The sequence below is a fragment of the Delphinapterus leucas genome, chromosome 7 (genome assembly GCF_059928025.1).
Source record: "Delphinapterus leucas isolate spDelLeu-1000000601 "Yukka" chromosome 7, BTC_Dleu_Yukka2, whole genome shotgun sequence".
NCBI lineage: Eukaryota > Metazoa > Chordata > Mammalia > Artiodactyla > Monodontidae > Delphinapterus > Delphinapterus leucas.
The window spans coordinates 101,341,057-101,356,450 of record NC_143135.1 but is presented as its reverse complement, the minus strand read 5'-3'; the positions used below and the strand labels follow the sequence as shown (position 1 = coordinate 101,356,450).

Sequence of the window (15,394 nt, the reverse complement as noted above, 5' to 3'; positions counted from 1 at the left end):
GGAAATGCTTCTGCAAGCAGCAGGATCGGTGCGCATGCTTGGCTGACTTGATTGAGACTCAGGAGAAGTGGGGGAAGGTTGCGAAGTCTGTAGGTGTCAACGTTTTAAAACATGCTGAGCCTCATGACTGCGTGTTCCTTCCGAGCTCATGAAGCAGGGACCGCCGAGAGTGCTGCATTTCTCACGGCAAGGAGGACTGAGTTCTGGTGAGAAGAGAGTTCTGCCAGTTGTTGACTGGTTGCCAGGTGTTGGACATTCTGCAGCTCTACTTTCACAAGATATATACGTTCCTCGTCCTGCGTCCCAGCTATGAGGCAGGTCGGAGGACGACGCATCCTTGTCAGTTGCACATGACTGCTTGAAGGGATTCTCTAGTCTCTAAAAGCACCGAGAATAGCCCCCAGAGATGAACATGCTGACTCTCAGAGGGTGTATTTGTTGCCACCGAACTTAGGAAAGCACTTTCTTCCCTTCTCCTTTCCTCCGCCTCCACCTGCCCCTACCCACGCCTCCAGTCAGACCACTGAAGGATGCCTGCCAGCTGTTACTGTCATTTCTCGGGACCCCATGTGGGCAGCATGAAGACTGTCACTGATCAAAGGCTTTAGTGAAGGAATGCGTCTGGTTACCCTACACTGTGGTACCTTTGAAAGGTATATGGGTGTGAAATTCAGCGACATTTGGAAACTCATTTTTAGGAAGTCTGAGTGTCTGATTCCATCCCTGGAATATTATTTTCTGTCTTTTCCTTTTTTGTTACAAAAATCTTTTTTATTAGTAGTATTGATAATATGAGTTATTCTGAGTGAGGAATGGCTGCCCCTTGAAAGGCGATTGTATTGTATTTTATTTTTAGGCTTCAGCTCGAGGCCCCTCCCCCGTAGGGATAACAGTTCCTCTGTGTGCAGAAGCCTCCCTCGTCTCTCCTAAGCACTCAGGCTTCTGTCCGCTTGCCTGCCAGGTCTTTCTTAGAGCTTCTCTTCTCTCCAACTCAGCTCATTAGCTCTACACCTTAAGATGCATCCTCTCCATTCTCTGCTACCCTCCAAACAGCAACAACAAACCACGGAGAGCCCTGCTGCTTCTGTGCGTTTCCTGTCTTAGTGAAGGCACGGCATCCACGAACTCGCTTGTCCAAATGAGAGATCTGGACAGCAGGTTTCATGCCTTTATTTATGGCCAAAGCAGTAGGGAAACAGAAGCGGACAGACGATGGATTCCAAAGACGTCTAAGAGATGTATTCCTTCCCAATGCACATCCTTCACTATCCAGGTCCTCTTCAATTCTACCTCCTAAATATGGCTACACAAAAATTCACCAATTTTTATAAATCCTTTTTTAAACGCACGCTGATATGACAGCTGTCACGTACAATCTAACAAAATTGTTTCGAATGAAGTTAAAGACAACTAAGTGTTACTAGAGCCATCTTATGGAAAAAAACCCAACGAGCCTTTTGGCCAACCCAGTAGCTTTTAAATATGTCCATGTCTTAACACTTTTTACATCTTTTACACTTATCCCCTGATATTTCTCTAGTACAGGTCCCCATTCTCTTTCACAGCAGCCTCCTAACCCCTCTTCAGTCATCCTCCACCTTGCAGAGTGTAAATGATTTTTCAAAGGCACAAGTCTGATCTTGTCCCTGGCCCGCTTAAAAGCTGTTAATACTCCTCTCTCAGGGAAAAAGCCAAGCACCCTAACCTGATTTATTTTGTTCTTTATGCTCTAGCTTCTACTCACCTATGCGCCTTACCTGTCACCTGTCAGTCCCATCCTTACTCTCCTCTCCAGCCCATTCTTCCTTGCTCTCTGCCTCTGGTTCTGCACACAGACTCTTCCTTCTGCTTGGAATACGTCCCTCCTGTTGCTTGTCCTCCCTCCTCCCAAACTTCTCCATCTGATTCACCGAATCATTGTTGCCTCTGGGAAATCTTCTCAGCCTCTGAGTCTTGGTTGGGTAACCCTTCTGTTTTTCCTGTAGCACCTGTACTTGCTTTATTCTGTGGCTCACCTATCCCTTCCTCACTTACGTACTTTAATTCCTGAAAACCTTTATTTCCTAAAAGCCTTGCTGCTGCTTCTTTCTTTTTCGCCACGCCCTGTGGCTTGCAGGATCTTAGTTCCCCGACCAGGGATTGAACCGGGGCCACGGCAGTGAAAGCACTGTGTCCTTACCACCGGCCCGCCAGGGAATTCCACTAAAAAGCTTCTCTCCTTAGTGAAAGCCATTTTCATTGATTTTGGTAGAAAAAAAATCGTGTGTTCCCTCCCAAACCAAGAGAGCTACACTGCTTTCACAGATAGAAAAATAAATCAACTAAGCAATAAAAACAAATTTGTGTAGGTGATAAACAATATTTTGAAAGTAAATGAATAGTTTGTTCCTAAATATATTGCAGTGATTTTATTGTCCTCAGCAAAGGAGAAAGAGAAGACTTGAGGGTGGTGACTGGTGAAGGAGGGCTGGTGAGGAAGTCCTTCAGAGGCGGGGGGAGTCGGGAAGTGGACTTGGAGACAGGAAGTCTTCTAAAGGCATGTAGTTATCTTGCAGTCACATGGCACTTAAAGTTACAGCACACAAAAGCACCTTATGGCGAAATAAAGGCTAAGCGGCGAAGTGTTCCACCAGTTGTGGAAATGATGCATCCCCGCTGGTGGGTGTGTCTTTGACCGAAGCTGTAACATCAAAGTTCCATTGTTTAGTTTCTGATTGAAAAAGTTATATAAAAGTTTATACCAAGTAAAAAGAAGCCATCTGCAACGTGGAATAACTTCACAGGAGCCCCTGTGGCAAAACATTTAGTCATTCTGTTAGGTGAGGCTGTGTTTGAACAGCTTCTTTAGTTGTCACCTGTCCTCACCTGACTCAAAACCTCCTGAAGGCAGCTACCCTGCCTGTTTTCTCCCTGGCTGAGTTTCCAGCATAGCACAGCGCCTGACACGTAGTAGGCAGGCACTAAGTATTTGTTGAATGAAACGTGAATTCCTCTGCTTTGAATTCTTCTAATGCTTTTTACTGTCTCATTTACTTACTATCATTTTCTTTATTCCAAAGTTAATTCAAGCGCTCTTTTCCTAATTAGGCTGCAGTATCCTTTAGTTCAGGAATTATACCTTCCTCATCTTCCTCATTTTTGTACCCTCCCAGGATCTTGCCCAGAGTAGATGCCCTATGTATGGAATTAATTGACTGGATGAATATTTCTTGGAAAAAGTAAGATTCTTTGAGAAATCTGTGCAGGAAATGTTTGCTTCTTAGCTAAATTATTCAAATATTCAGAATGAAGAAAACTTTGAGAGGAGATTTAAAGCTGGATGTGATTAAGGTCAAGGTGGTTCAATAGGTTAAAAAAAAGTATATTGTGTGTTGGACTTCCATAATTGAAATTGTGCTGAATTAATCAGTACCTAATAAAAAAATTTAAAGTAGACAGGCTTTATTTTTTCTTTTGTTTAGTTATTTCTGAAAACTCATTTTTTCTCAACAATTGAGAAGTAGGATGTTTTGAAATAGAGGGTTTGAAAGTAAGAATCAATCTTTTTAAGAAGGAAATTACTATTTCATGAAGAAAAAGATGCCTTTAAAAAAGAAAACTAAGTTAAAGAATTTTCTATTTTGAAGAACAATACTGATCCCAAAGCTGAGTTTTTGTTCACAAATTAATCCCAGTTATTCCCTAAGCCTCAAAGAAAACTATAAGAAAGTCTGATATAGGAGTCTAGGGAGGGGATAGTTCAGAGAGACAGCTTTGATCATCCTTAGGAAAGCAAAGGCGTTCCTTTAAAAACAGAGGAATCGAATCTAGAAATTCAGGACTTTCCCCAAAGGATTATTCTGGCAGCATGTTGAAAAGGGGTTATAAAAGCATGAAGTTCACAACCTGAACAATAAGTTAAGTAAATGTTAGGGAACTATTTCCTTTCTTATTCTGAGACGAGGCATACCTTTCGCTTCCCTTTGCCGACAGAAATTCTCTTAAGCCTGGGATGGCTTAAAAGTACAGTTTGTAATGCAAGACAAATTGCCTTCTCTGTAGGCATGCAGGAAAGGCTTAGAGAAAGCCCTGTAACTCAGGAGATACCAGCTAGTCTTTAGGCCAGGACTCAAGGAGCAGCATTTGGGCCATATGAGAGTGGGGAATGGGAAGGAGAATGGGTAAAAAAAAAAGATTTTTACCGCATGGAGGAAAGAGTTATCCCCTGATCCTGATGTGTAGATTGAATGGGATACTACACTTAGCTGTTCTTTTTCTTGTTCTTTTTTTTTTTTTTTTTTTTGTACTCTGAAGAGACTGTACTACCGGGTGCTTTCTTGGGAGCAAAGTGACCACTGAGCATCTTCTCAGACACTTAAGTCAGCCACTCAGAACTGCAGTGAAAATAATGGATGTTGGCCTTTAACTTCCTCTGAGTATAGGAAGGAGGTAGAAGAACTTCCTCATGACCATGTTAATTCCTTCTGAGACCAGTGAGTTGGATAAGCCTTGATGGTTCTGTTTTTCACATGGGAAATTGATCAGGCCTTTGCCAATGTCCAATAGTAAGACAAGATCAAACCCAATTTAAAGTCCAAGTCCTTGAGTTATTTTACTACCTCTAGTAGTTTAGGGAAGTAGGGGTATATATATGCTTAATGGACACGGAAAGCAGTAAGGAAGAGAGGATAATGGTTGGGAATGAATGGTAACTTACTATTTTGAATGCCAGCAAATATTGCCAGAAAGCATCTGTCAGCAGTTCTTGCGTACAAATTTCTTTTCAGACAAATACACGTTATAAATTAAAATCACACAGTATAACAACCTCAACACACAACCCCTTAACTTACTTGAAGTGAATTTTGGGTAAAAAGCAGAGATTTTTGTGTCCATGGTGTTTTTTGTAATTGAAAGTTCAGAGATGGACAAGGTTTGATCAGTGTAGCCTGCGGTGTCCATTATTGTTATTCTTTCTGCAGTTACTTTCATATAAATTTCGAATATTGTTAGAGAAACCCCTAACAGATTAGACAGTGAATGTTGCTTTATGCCCTGTAAAATATTTTAATTAATTTCTCAAATTCATGTTTGATATCCACGCTTCACTTACCTCAGTGTAAGGAAATAAACAGTATGCTGGCGAGCAGGGGTCCCCCCATGTGCTGGTGGCGGTTGATGGGGATCGGCTTGTGCCTTGTTGCCATCTTTTTGGACGACAACCTGAGCCATCTATATATTTAGTCTTAAAAATGTTTTTACTCCTTGGCCCAATAATTTCACTTTTAAAAGTCAGTTCTAAAGACATACTTAGAAGAGTAGTTAAAGATTTATGGACAAAGATACTCACAGCAGTATTATCTGTAATAGCGAAAAAAACCCACAAAACCAAAAATATACATATGCACACACATATAAAAAAGTGGAGCCTAACCAATAGGGAATGGCTAAGCAAATTAAGTGTTGATACATACATTCAATAAGTATATATAGCTGTTACAAATTATGTTTATGAAAAATTTTAATAAACATGATCATTAGATGATAAATGAAAAAAGCAGGATTTAAAACTATATTCCATATATATTATGATCTTCAGTTATGTAAATATACACCATGTGAAAAGGATTAGTTGAAAATGGATTGAGATATTGATGTGTTATCTTTAGGTGATAGAATTGTCATGCTTACTTGCCTTTTTTTTGTATGTTCATTCCACATTTTTATGCTAAATGTGTAATTTTCTTTGTCATTGAGTATTTGTAGAAACTTTCTGTTAACAATTTTCTACTTGATAAAATAGCATATTCACTGTAGAATATGTGAAAGAAAACCTTGAATATTTTGTTTAAAATATCACCTGGCATTATGTTAACCACATTGGATGCTTAAAAAAAAATTCTAAATGAGAAAAACACTGCAGTCTGAAAAATGGCAATGTAATTTAAATCAGAATTCTGTTCTATCTGATATGATTTAAATCCGAATTCTGTTTTTAATTTTTACATGAGAATATTTGAATGGTACGTGTGCTAGAACAGACGTCAGACAGCCTTGGCAAGTGATGTGTGATGGGGTGGGCTGGTGTCCTCTTACTGTGGACCTTTTCTCTGCTGGCCACTGTTTCCAGATCAGGATAGGAGGATGGGATAACAGTTTCTATGCAGAGGAAATTAGGGCTGCTTTCTCCCTTGCCAAGGTAAATTTTTGTGGGTAAGAAAGGTGACATACGTGTTAAGGCCACTGATCTGTGTGTGAGAAGATGGCAGGAACCTTGTTCAGTCGTGATAAACTTGGCCAAACAAATTGTTCATTTGCGAGCAATGCAGGCAAATGATACATATTTATATGTATATAAATTATAAATTTATAAAATTTGTATATACTTATATACATTTATAGTATACACATATATTTATGTATAGATGTTAGATATGTATGTGAAAATATATTTTTTGTTTTCCAATAACTTAACTAGTCAAGTAGCAATAGCACTAATATTATTAAGAAGTTTCCTCTTTCGACAAATATAGTACTTTTGAAAATGACATGGTATTGAATAACTTTCCAGCAGTGCTAATGCATATACTCTGATTTATACATCATCTAACCCTGCTTATGGTCAGGGATGTTTGTCTGTGAGGTTGGACCTAGGTTGCTCTTGGTGGCTGTTGAATATAATTTCAAGCCACCTGACCCGTAGAGCAACAGAACCCAGGTTGTTGTCCTGAATATCACAATTTTCTAACAAGCTGAGCAGGCTTGCCACAGAGAAATATAAACCAAGTCAACAAATATTTAGTCAGTGACTGTGAGGGTCATAATTTCTTTCCAACCTCTCATATCAACTGACAGCATGTTAACCTCATAGAAAGATAGGCACATTCCTGTGTGATAATATTTAGGTAGCAATAATGAGCTGTGATGTTTTAAAGGACAGCTGTAAAGTAACTCACTAGATCACGTGCTGGGGTTAAAGTTGACTCTGGAATTTGTTTCACTGCTTTTCAATAAATAAATAGTTGAGGAAAGATTTGGCAAAAGGAAGAAACTCTCTTCCTTGTCCTCAGGAAAGTGCCTCCTGTTAACAAGTTGTTTGAATGTTTACTCTGCCGTGACTGCTTAGCAATGGTGTGTCAGTTCTTACGCTTGAACCAAGGGAAAAATTCAAATAAACCAAAAAGGTTTTCACACAGCTCGCCCCTTCTGCCAGCGGGTGGTACCAGAGTAGTTTCTCCCACTTTTAAAAGAGCTCAGCAAGGGCTTCCCTGGTGGCGCAGTGGTTGGGAGTCCGCCTGCCGGTGCAGGGGACACGGGCTCGTGCCCCGGTCCGGGAAGATCCCACATGCCGCGGAGCGGCTGGGCCCGTGAGCCATGGCCACTGAGCCTGCGGGTCCGGAGCCTGTGCTCCGCAACGGGAGAGGCCACAACAGTGAGAGGCCCGCGTACCGCAAAAAAAAAGAAAAGAAAAAAAAAGAGCTCAGCAAGAAAACATTTAAAAGGCATTCCTCGAACTGATAGTCCACGATGTAGATGAACTTGAGTTTGCAACTTGGAGATTTTGGAGTACCTGGTGTAGAGAAGTGAGCAGATCCTGGGAAATATTTGATTTATTCAAAGCCATACTTAAGGTGCCTTACTTTGTGTTACTACCCAGTTTTATCAGTGATTAGAATTAACCTTTCTTTTCACAGATGAGTACACACGTAGAATTCTCATTTCTAAAATGTCATTAACGTAACTCTGGCATTACGTTTTGTTGTATTCTGTAGTCAGATTCTGTGTCCTGGCCAGGCAGGAATGTAGGGGAGAATTCGTCGACATAATAACCACTCTTTGGATCTCTAGCCTAGCATGGTGCCTGGCATACAGTAGGCACTTACTTTATGTTTGCTAATTTTTGAAATCATATATATGAACGAATAGGTGAATGAAGGAGTAAAAATATAGCTTAGGTTACACTGAATTCAGTAGAGATAACAGTTCTCATTAAATACTACTCTCTAAGGTACTTCTGGGAGTTACGTTACATTAAGGTATTCCTTTCATTTTAAGAAACATCAAGTGCCTCTTTTCTGCTAGGCATTAGAACTTGCAAAGCTGGATATGACATCATTCTTGCCTTCAAAGAGGACAGAGTTATATGTAACCAGATAAATTGCAGAGCACAGTAGTGAGTGCAGTGGTACCTAGTGACCAAGGTGTAGAAGTAGCACAGAGAAGGAATGAGCCATATCTGGAGGATGGCATGGACCTTGCGAATATTCCTAATTTATTTATCTTGTTTATTTTCCATCTGTCCCACAGAATGTAAGATATACATTTTTGTCTGTTACTTATTTTTACTTATATATATATTTAAGTGCTCTATCTCCAGCTCTTAGAATAGTACCCATCATATAATAAACATTCAATAAATATTTGTTGCATAAATGAATACTTTTCCTTCCAAAAGGAATTTACCGATTATATTTCACCAACGAGATATTATAGTGATTTTTATGCACATCCTTACCAGTGCTGGGTTTTGTGAAACTTTTTTTAGCTTTGTAAATGTGTTATATTATCTCTGTATTAAAAAAACACATAAACAAACATTTCCATGGCTGCCATCCATCCATCCCCAGCAATTCTCTCTGTTTTTCTGCTGCCCTTTTATAGCAAATCCTTGAAGGAGTTTTCTGTGCCTGTTTCTTCATTTCCTCCCTTCCCGTCCTATCCTGAACTGATCAGACTTTTGTCCCTTCTCCACTGAAACCGTTCTTGCTATATCACCCATGGTCTTCTTCGTGGCTTTCTGATGCCATCTTATCTTACTCTGTTTCTCAGCAGTGTTTGAGATGGGTTGATTACTCTCTTCTTCCAGAAATATTTTCCATTTTTCTCCCTAGATGCAACATTCCCCTGGATTTCTTCTTATTTTGTTGGCTCCTTCTTCTTAGTCTCCATTATTACTTCTTTCTCCTCTATTCAGTGTCTAAAGGTTGGAGTATCTTTCCTCCTCTATCATATTTTCCTTAGTGCTCATCTAGCGCCAAGGCTTTAGTACATCTAACATCTTCATTTTCAGCTCTGACTTCTCCCCACAGCTCCAGACTCCTATATGCAACTGTCGACTAGTTACTGGTACTCGGGTCCCTCACAGATCTCAGACTTTCCGTGGCCAAAGCACAGCTGTTGAGCAGCCTCCTCTTCAGCCGTTTTCCCCGCTCCAGTCTTCCCCATTTCAGGAAACAGAACTTTTACTTATTCTGTTACACCAAAAACTAAGAGTTCTCTTTGATAGCTCTTTCTCTCACACTTTTTTTTTTTTTGCGGTACGCGGGCCCCTCACTGTTGTGGCCTCACCCGATGCGGAGCACAGGCTCCGGACGCGCAGGCTCAGCGGCCATGGCTCACGGACCCAGCTGCTCCGCGGCACATGGGATCCTCCCGGACCGGGGCACGAACCCGTGTCCCCTGCATCGGCAGGCGGACTCCCAACCACTGCGCCGCCAGGGAAGCCCTCTTTCACACTTTTTATCCAAGCCTTCATCAGCTTCTGTTGGTTTAAGCTTTAGAGTATGTTCTGAATCTGGTGATTTTCCTCAGCACCTCCACAGCTGACTCACTGGACTAACCCACCACGTGCTCATCTCTCTCCCCAGCGATCTCGTAACTTCCCACTTGGTCTCCCTCCTCCATCCCAGCCCCACTTCAGTCTAGTCTCCATCAGCCAGCGATCTTCTTAAAGCATAATGAGATCCCATCCCTCCCTTCTCTAAGTCCTCCAAGGGTCTGCCATCGCATTTAGAACAAGTGCCGAAACCTTCAGCGTGGCCTTTGAAGCTGTGGGCAGGATCTAGCCCGGCTTTCCTCTGTGCTCTCTACTTGGCTCATCCCACTCTCACCACAGTGGTCTTTGGATTTCTGCAGACAAACTCAATCCCCACACAAGCCTGCCCCTGGTATTATTCTCTGCACAATCCATGAGTCCCCCATCTGAAAAAAGGGAAGAAAACCAGGAGTACCTGACTCATAGGGTTGTCGTGAAGGTTCAGTTAATATATGAAAAGCACTGAGATGGTGTCTGGCTTGTACAAGCACTATATAAACGTTAGTTATTATTTTGTTGTTATTGTTTCTGTTTTAAGGAACATAGAGGAGGAATGCATCTTAGTTGTGTTGAGTTTTAGATGGTTGTGAGATGTACAAAGAGAAAGGCGCTAAAAAGGCCCTTATGTATTCATTTGGAACGATTGGTTCTGTGTAAAATAAGTGTCTTAGTATCTTGGAAGAATGAGCAGAATTTCTAACTTTAATTTAACGTCTAGAGATTAGCTTGTGAATCGGGAAGATGTGGATCATTAAATGCCTTGTATTTGACGCACTCTATGTGGAGCTTTCAAAATAGACGGCAGCCACTGTGTTCATAACTCTGGCTGGCTATTCAGATAAAAAATTTCAACTGTTTTTGTACTTTAGAATTTCTTCCTTTTTTTTTTTTTTTGATGTCTTTTAGTAAGCCAAGGCCTGGATTTTGCCCTGGAAGTCTGTCCTGCCCGCTTCTGCAATCTGACGCTATGCATCCAGTTGCTGGACCCTTACAGACACTGCTGTATGTTACTCTCCCGATTCTGTGCCCTTCCGTGAGTCCAGGTAAGAGGAGAAGAATGGTAGTTTGGGCCTGAAGCTTTTCCTCATCTTAGTCCTATGAAGAACTTCGACTTTAATGCTTCGACGATAGGAATGGTTTCTAAAGACGTTTCTAAGATTTGTTTGACCAGTGGAATGATTTTAAAACTTTGATTCATTAAGCAATTTAAGGATCTCTTAGGAGTGCTTCTGGGCACTCGCAGGCCTTCCCATTATTGTCCGTATAATTTATTCCTTTTGTTGCCTTGAAAATAAATATTTTCCGAACATGCTTTTTTTCAGCAAGGATATGTTACAAATCTCTGAATTTGGAAATTATGATAGGAATAAAATGCTGACTACACACCACCAAAGAGGAATTTTAGAGTCCGTATGTAAGAGTACTCGACTTGGAGTGAGAGAACTTGGTTCAAATCCCAGGTCTCTCATGATCTTGCCTAATTTATTATCTAACTCTGGGTTACTAAAAAGCTTAAATGTGTTTATTATTAAGTGTATATATAAGCCTGAGGCTAATTCATGGCCCATATGCATTTCTTTTTATTTTAGATATGTGTGAAGATTTATATAGGAGTATATACAAGTACGGTGATGTTTATTTATTAAGTAATGTTTGTTTATTATCTTTGTTAAAAATACTGTATAACTATACTCGACTTAGTAAGGGAAAATTGATTTAGTGGTTTTTGTTTGTTTGTTTGTTTGTTTGTTTGTTTTTTGTGGTACGCGGGCCTCTCACTGCTGTGGCCTCTCCTGTCGCGGAGCACAGGCTCCGGACGCGCAGACTCAGTGGCCATGGCTCACGGGCCCAGCCGCTCCGCGGCATGTGGGATCTTCCCAGACCGGGGCACGAACCCGTGTCCCCTAGTATCGGCAGGCGGACTCCCAACCACTGCGCCACCAGGGAAGCCCGATTTAGTGGTTTTATTTCTGGGTTTTTTTTTTGGCTAAATAGCAACCTCAGATTCAGTCAAGGCATTTCCTTTAATCTTTATTTCTGGTAAAATATCCTAGAGAAGTAGATTCAGCAATTTATTATTTTTTTCTTTTAACTATTTTATTACACCAGATTATTAGTATCCCTGTCCCCCGCCCTCATTTTTGGGTGGAGGAGAGGGATCTGTTTTGATACTTGAGCGCAAGAACCCCTCTCCCCCAAGTTACTGGAGGAATAGACATAACAAATGAAACTATTCCAAACACCAAATAAAAATATTACGATTGATACCCCGTTTATCCTCATATCCCCAAAAGGATAGACTTTGTATTTCGGTGTGGCTTCCTAACTTTCTACTTCTGCGTTCTTAAAAGTTGAACATTACTTATATTAAAGGGAAGTAGTCAAGTTATTTTGAGAAAATAATTTGCTCTTAAAGTCAAACCCTGTTGGTAATACGGAAGAGAATTCTTTTTATTTTGAAAGTCATCTTCTCTTTTTCAGATTCTTAACTTCCATTTTTAAAAAGCTACTTCATTAGAAGAACAGTTTACCATTTCTCATTTATAGAATTAGTATTTCGTTTTATTTATATCATAAGGATTCTCATCTGTGCTGCCCTAACTGTTAAGTTCTACATTGGTATGTTGCCTTCTTTCTTCCAAAATATAAGAATGTTCCTAGAACTCTTACAAGCTCTAAGGACCATAACGTATAAAGTAAGGGATTGCCTTTCGTTGTGTAGATTCAGATGAAGTATATTAAACGTGCTCTTCTTTCTCTCTCCCCTTATCTCCTCTTCTCTCCCACTCCCCCCACCCCTTTGCACACGGGGACTGTTCCCTTGTAGACTTGGCACCTTATTTTATTTCTGAGCCATTGTCTGCCGTCCAGAAACTTGGTGGACCTGTAGTACTGCATTGTTCTGCTAAACCTGTGACTGCTCGTATCTCATGGTTGCATAATGGAAAAAGATTGGACAGAAACGTGGAACAGATTAAGGTTCATCAGGGGACATTGACTATCCTTTCTCTTAACCCCTCCCTTTCGGGTTATTACCAGTGCATTGCCAACAATAGCATTGGCGCCATTGTGAGTGGTCCTGCAACCATATCCACTGCAGGTGAGTCTGATTTTGTCCCTGTTATAGATGCTTTTTTCCTGAAATTACTGTTAATACTTGCATTTTTTTGAGTACTTGGAGGAGCATGGGCTTTGGAGTAAGACACGTATGCGTTCTCATCCCAGCCTTGACACTTGCTGTGTGTTTAACCCGGGGGACGATACTTGAGCCTTGCTTAGTGTCTTCCTCTGTATCAAGGGATATGGAAATTATTTTGTGCAGCGTTAGGACAATTTTCTAACGTGAATCTGAATTTCTTTGTGAGTATTTAAAAGTCCTTAATATCAACAACAAAAAAAGCTGTTGTCCGCTTTGACAGTTATTTCATGCCATCCTTTATCTTTTTTTCACATCTAATTGTTTTATTTGTCTTGATTACAGAGTGATTTTCATTTATTTAATTGAAACCAGGCTAAAGAAGTGGGGTAGAAAAATAACTGTAAAGAAAGGAATGTTGAGTATTGAATTTATGGAAAAATCTGGTATGTGTGGTTTTCTTAGTAAGTTTGAGCCATCTGCCTTTCAAACGGTGATGGCTTCCAGTAATGGAAAACGTCTTTGTGAGGGCACCCCTATTTACAGAACAAATCTGGATTCCCCAGGAGTAGTGAGTTTGTCATAACTGAGAAGAGTAAATGTTTTGGTAGAGCTGTGACCCATGGACAGCTCCAAGCCACACGCCGGAGGGCTGAATTCCTAGGGGCAGGCTGCAGAGTGCTTTCAGCACTGGCAATAGTAAAGAGCCCTTCCATGCAGGCTCCAGCTGTAGTCAACTTAAACCGAGAGAAATCGAGACCTAGTTAGTATATTCAGGTAATTCAAACGATACACTGCTTTTTTTTTTTTTTTTTTTTTTTGATATCCTAGGTTCATTCTTGGAAACCCTTTTATTGCCATGTGAGTAGCTACTAACAGAATAAGGATGCATAGGGAAAGTGAGTTTTGATGAGAGACTGGATTAAGAAGGATTTATCTTGGCAGAATGGGAACAATTAGGCTTTATAGTTCTCCCTAATGTTTCAAGAACAGTTTGCTTGCCTTGTAGTCTCCTGGAAGCATTGTCTTCTGGAAAAGGGTGCCATGACTAAGCCCCAGCTCTCAACTGTGCACCTCTACCCCAACTGCTTTCTAAGATAAAAAGATCCTGCTACTTTGGGAACTGGGATTAGCTGCCGCAAATGGCCATGGTGCAGGTGTTGTTTCTAGCTTTAAAATTTCCTTTGGGAAGGAGAGTTCAAATTTACATTTATTTATTTATCTATCTACTTATTTACTTGTTTCTTTTAGTTCTTGGTGACTTTGGTTCATCAACAAAGCATGTTATTACAGCAGAGGAAAAAAGCACTGGTTTCGTTGGCTGCAAGGTACCAGATAGTAACCCCAAAGCTGAGGTGCGCTATAAAATCCGGGGAAAGTGGCTGAAACGCTCCACAGGTGAGACCTCTTACGACAAGCCAATGGCACCCAGAGAACAAATGTGATTAACCACCTACCGTTAAGCTCTGTGTGCTAGGGGCTGTAGACACAAAAACACATGAGATATATTGTCTCTACTATTAGGAGTCAAGTGGAGTAGTTTAGACAAATGGTTACAGTATGAAATAGAACATGGTCTAGAAGACAGTACAGAAATGATTACAACTCCGCACCCCCAAGGCTCACTCCTTCAACTCATTCAGGAATCTACTCAGATATCACTTCCTTTGAGAAGATCGCCCTCATGGCACTATCTAAAATGATACGCTGTGTTGCTCTGTCCACTTTATTTGGCTTCATTTTCTGTAGCACTGTGTTATATGCATTACTGTCTGCTTGTTTGTCATTTGTCCCTTTCTCTGCCGCCTTGTTCCTGCATCGGAGCATTGGCAGCATGAGTGAAGGGCTTGCTTTATCTGCTCGCTTCATTGTTGTATCACTTGTGCACAGGCCATTGTTGGCAGAAAATAGGGTCTCAGTACATATTGTTGAGAAGAAATGAATGAAGACGTGAATGACTACTGGGTGGTCAGTGCTACAGGCAGGGGTTTGCCCAAAGTGGCAGCTGCGGTCGTTGTATCTTTGTCTAAATATGTTTCTTGTGCTGTGGTGCTCTCAGTGAGTGATCTGTTGCCTTGGGGCTCTGATGGGTTTCATTTTGTTACTGTAGTGCTGTTGACATTTTTTGTTCTGCTTTGACTTTCCTCTTCCTTCATTTAATGAAATTTCCCTGATTGCTTATTTGCTGCTCATGTCACGTCTACATTTAAAGCATAACTATCAACCTTTGTTAGTCTTAACTTGTGTCCTTCATAAAGAGAGAGGCCTAACTGCATTCCCTTCCTTCCTCAGAGAATTACTTAATCCTTCCATCAGGGAATCTTCAGATTTTGAATGTATCCTTAGAGGACAAGGGGTCATATAAATGTGCGGCTTTTAATCCTGTCACACATGAATTAAAAGTTGAACCCATTGGCCGAAAGCTTCTTGTGAGTCGTAAGTATTTGGGGGAATCGTGGTCACTGGGAAGAGTCCTCAGAAGCATTTCTCATAAAAAGTTGGGAAGTGGGAGTTCCTTTTTCTTTCAGATCCTGTTTGTTTATCATGAGAAAGTCTTTACATGCATAAGTGCATTATAGCATAGTACTGTATATGTTTTAAAAATATAATGACTTTTTAGAAGAGAATTTTGGTGAAGATGACAGGATAGAATTCATGTGGAGAACTTTGCCCTTTGCTCAAAT

General features: G+C 40.7%; 1 protein-coding gene across 1 annotated transcript in view; it reads left to right on the top strand.

Annotated features, from left to right (window-relative positions):
- CDON (cell adhesion associated, oncogene regulated) overlaps window positions 1-15,394 on the top strand; it is a 102,481-nt gene that overhangs the window by 30,937 nt on the left and 56,150 nt on the right. Inside the window, exons 2-5 of the mRNA XM_022556225.2 lie at window positions 10,481-10,617; window positions 12,402-12,674; window positions 13,962-14,108; window positions 15,003-15,146. Coding sequence (XP_022411933.1) covers window positions 10,481-10,617; window positions 12,402-12,674; window positions 13,962-14,108; window positions 15,003-15,146 — 701 coding nt within the window. The remainder of the gene's footprint in view (window positions 1-10,480; window positions 10,618-12,401; window positions 12,675-13,961; window positions 14,109-15,002; window positions 15,147-15,394) is intronic.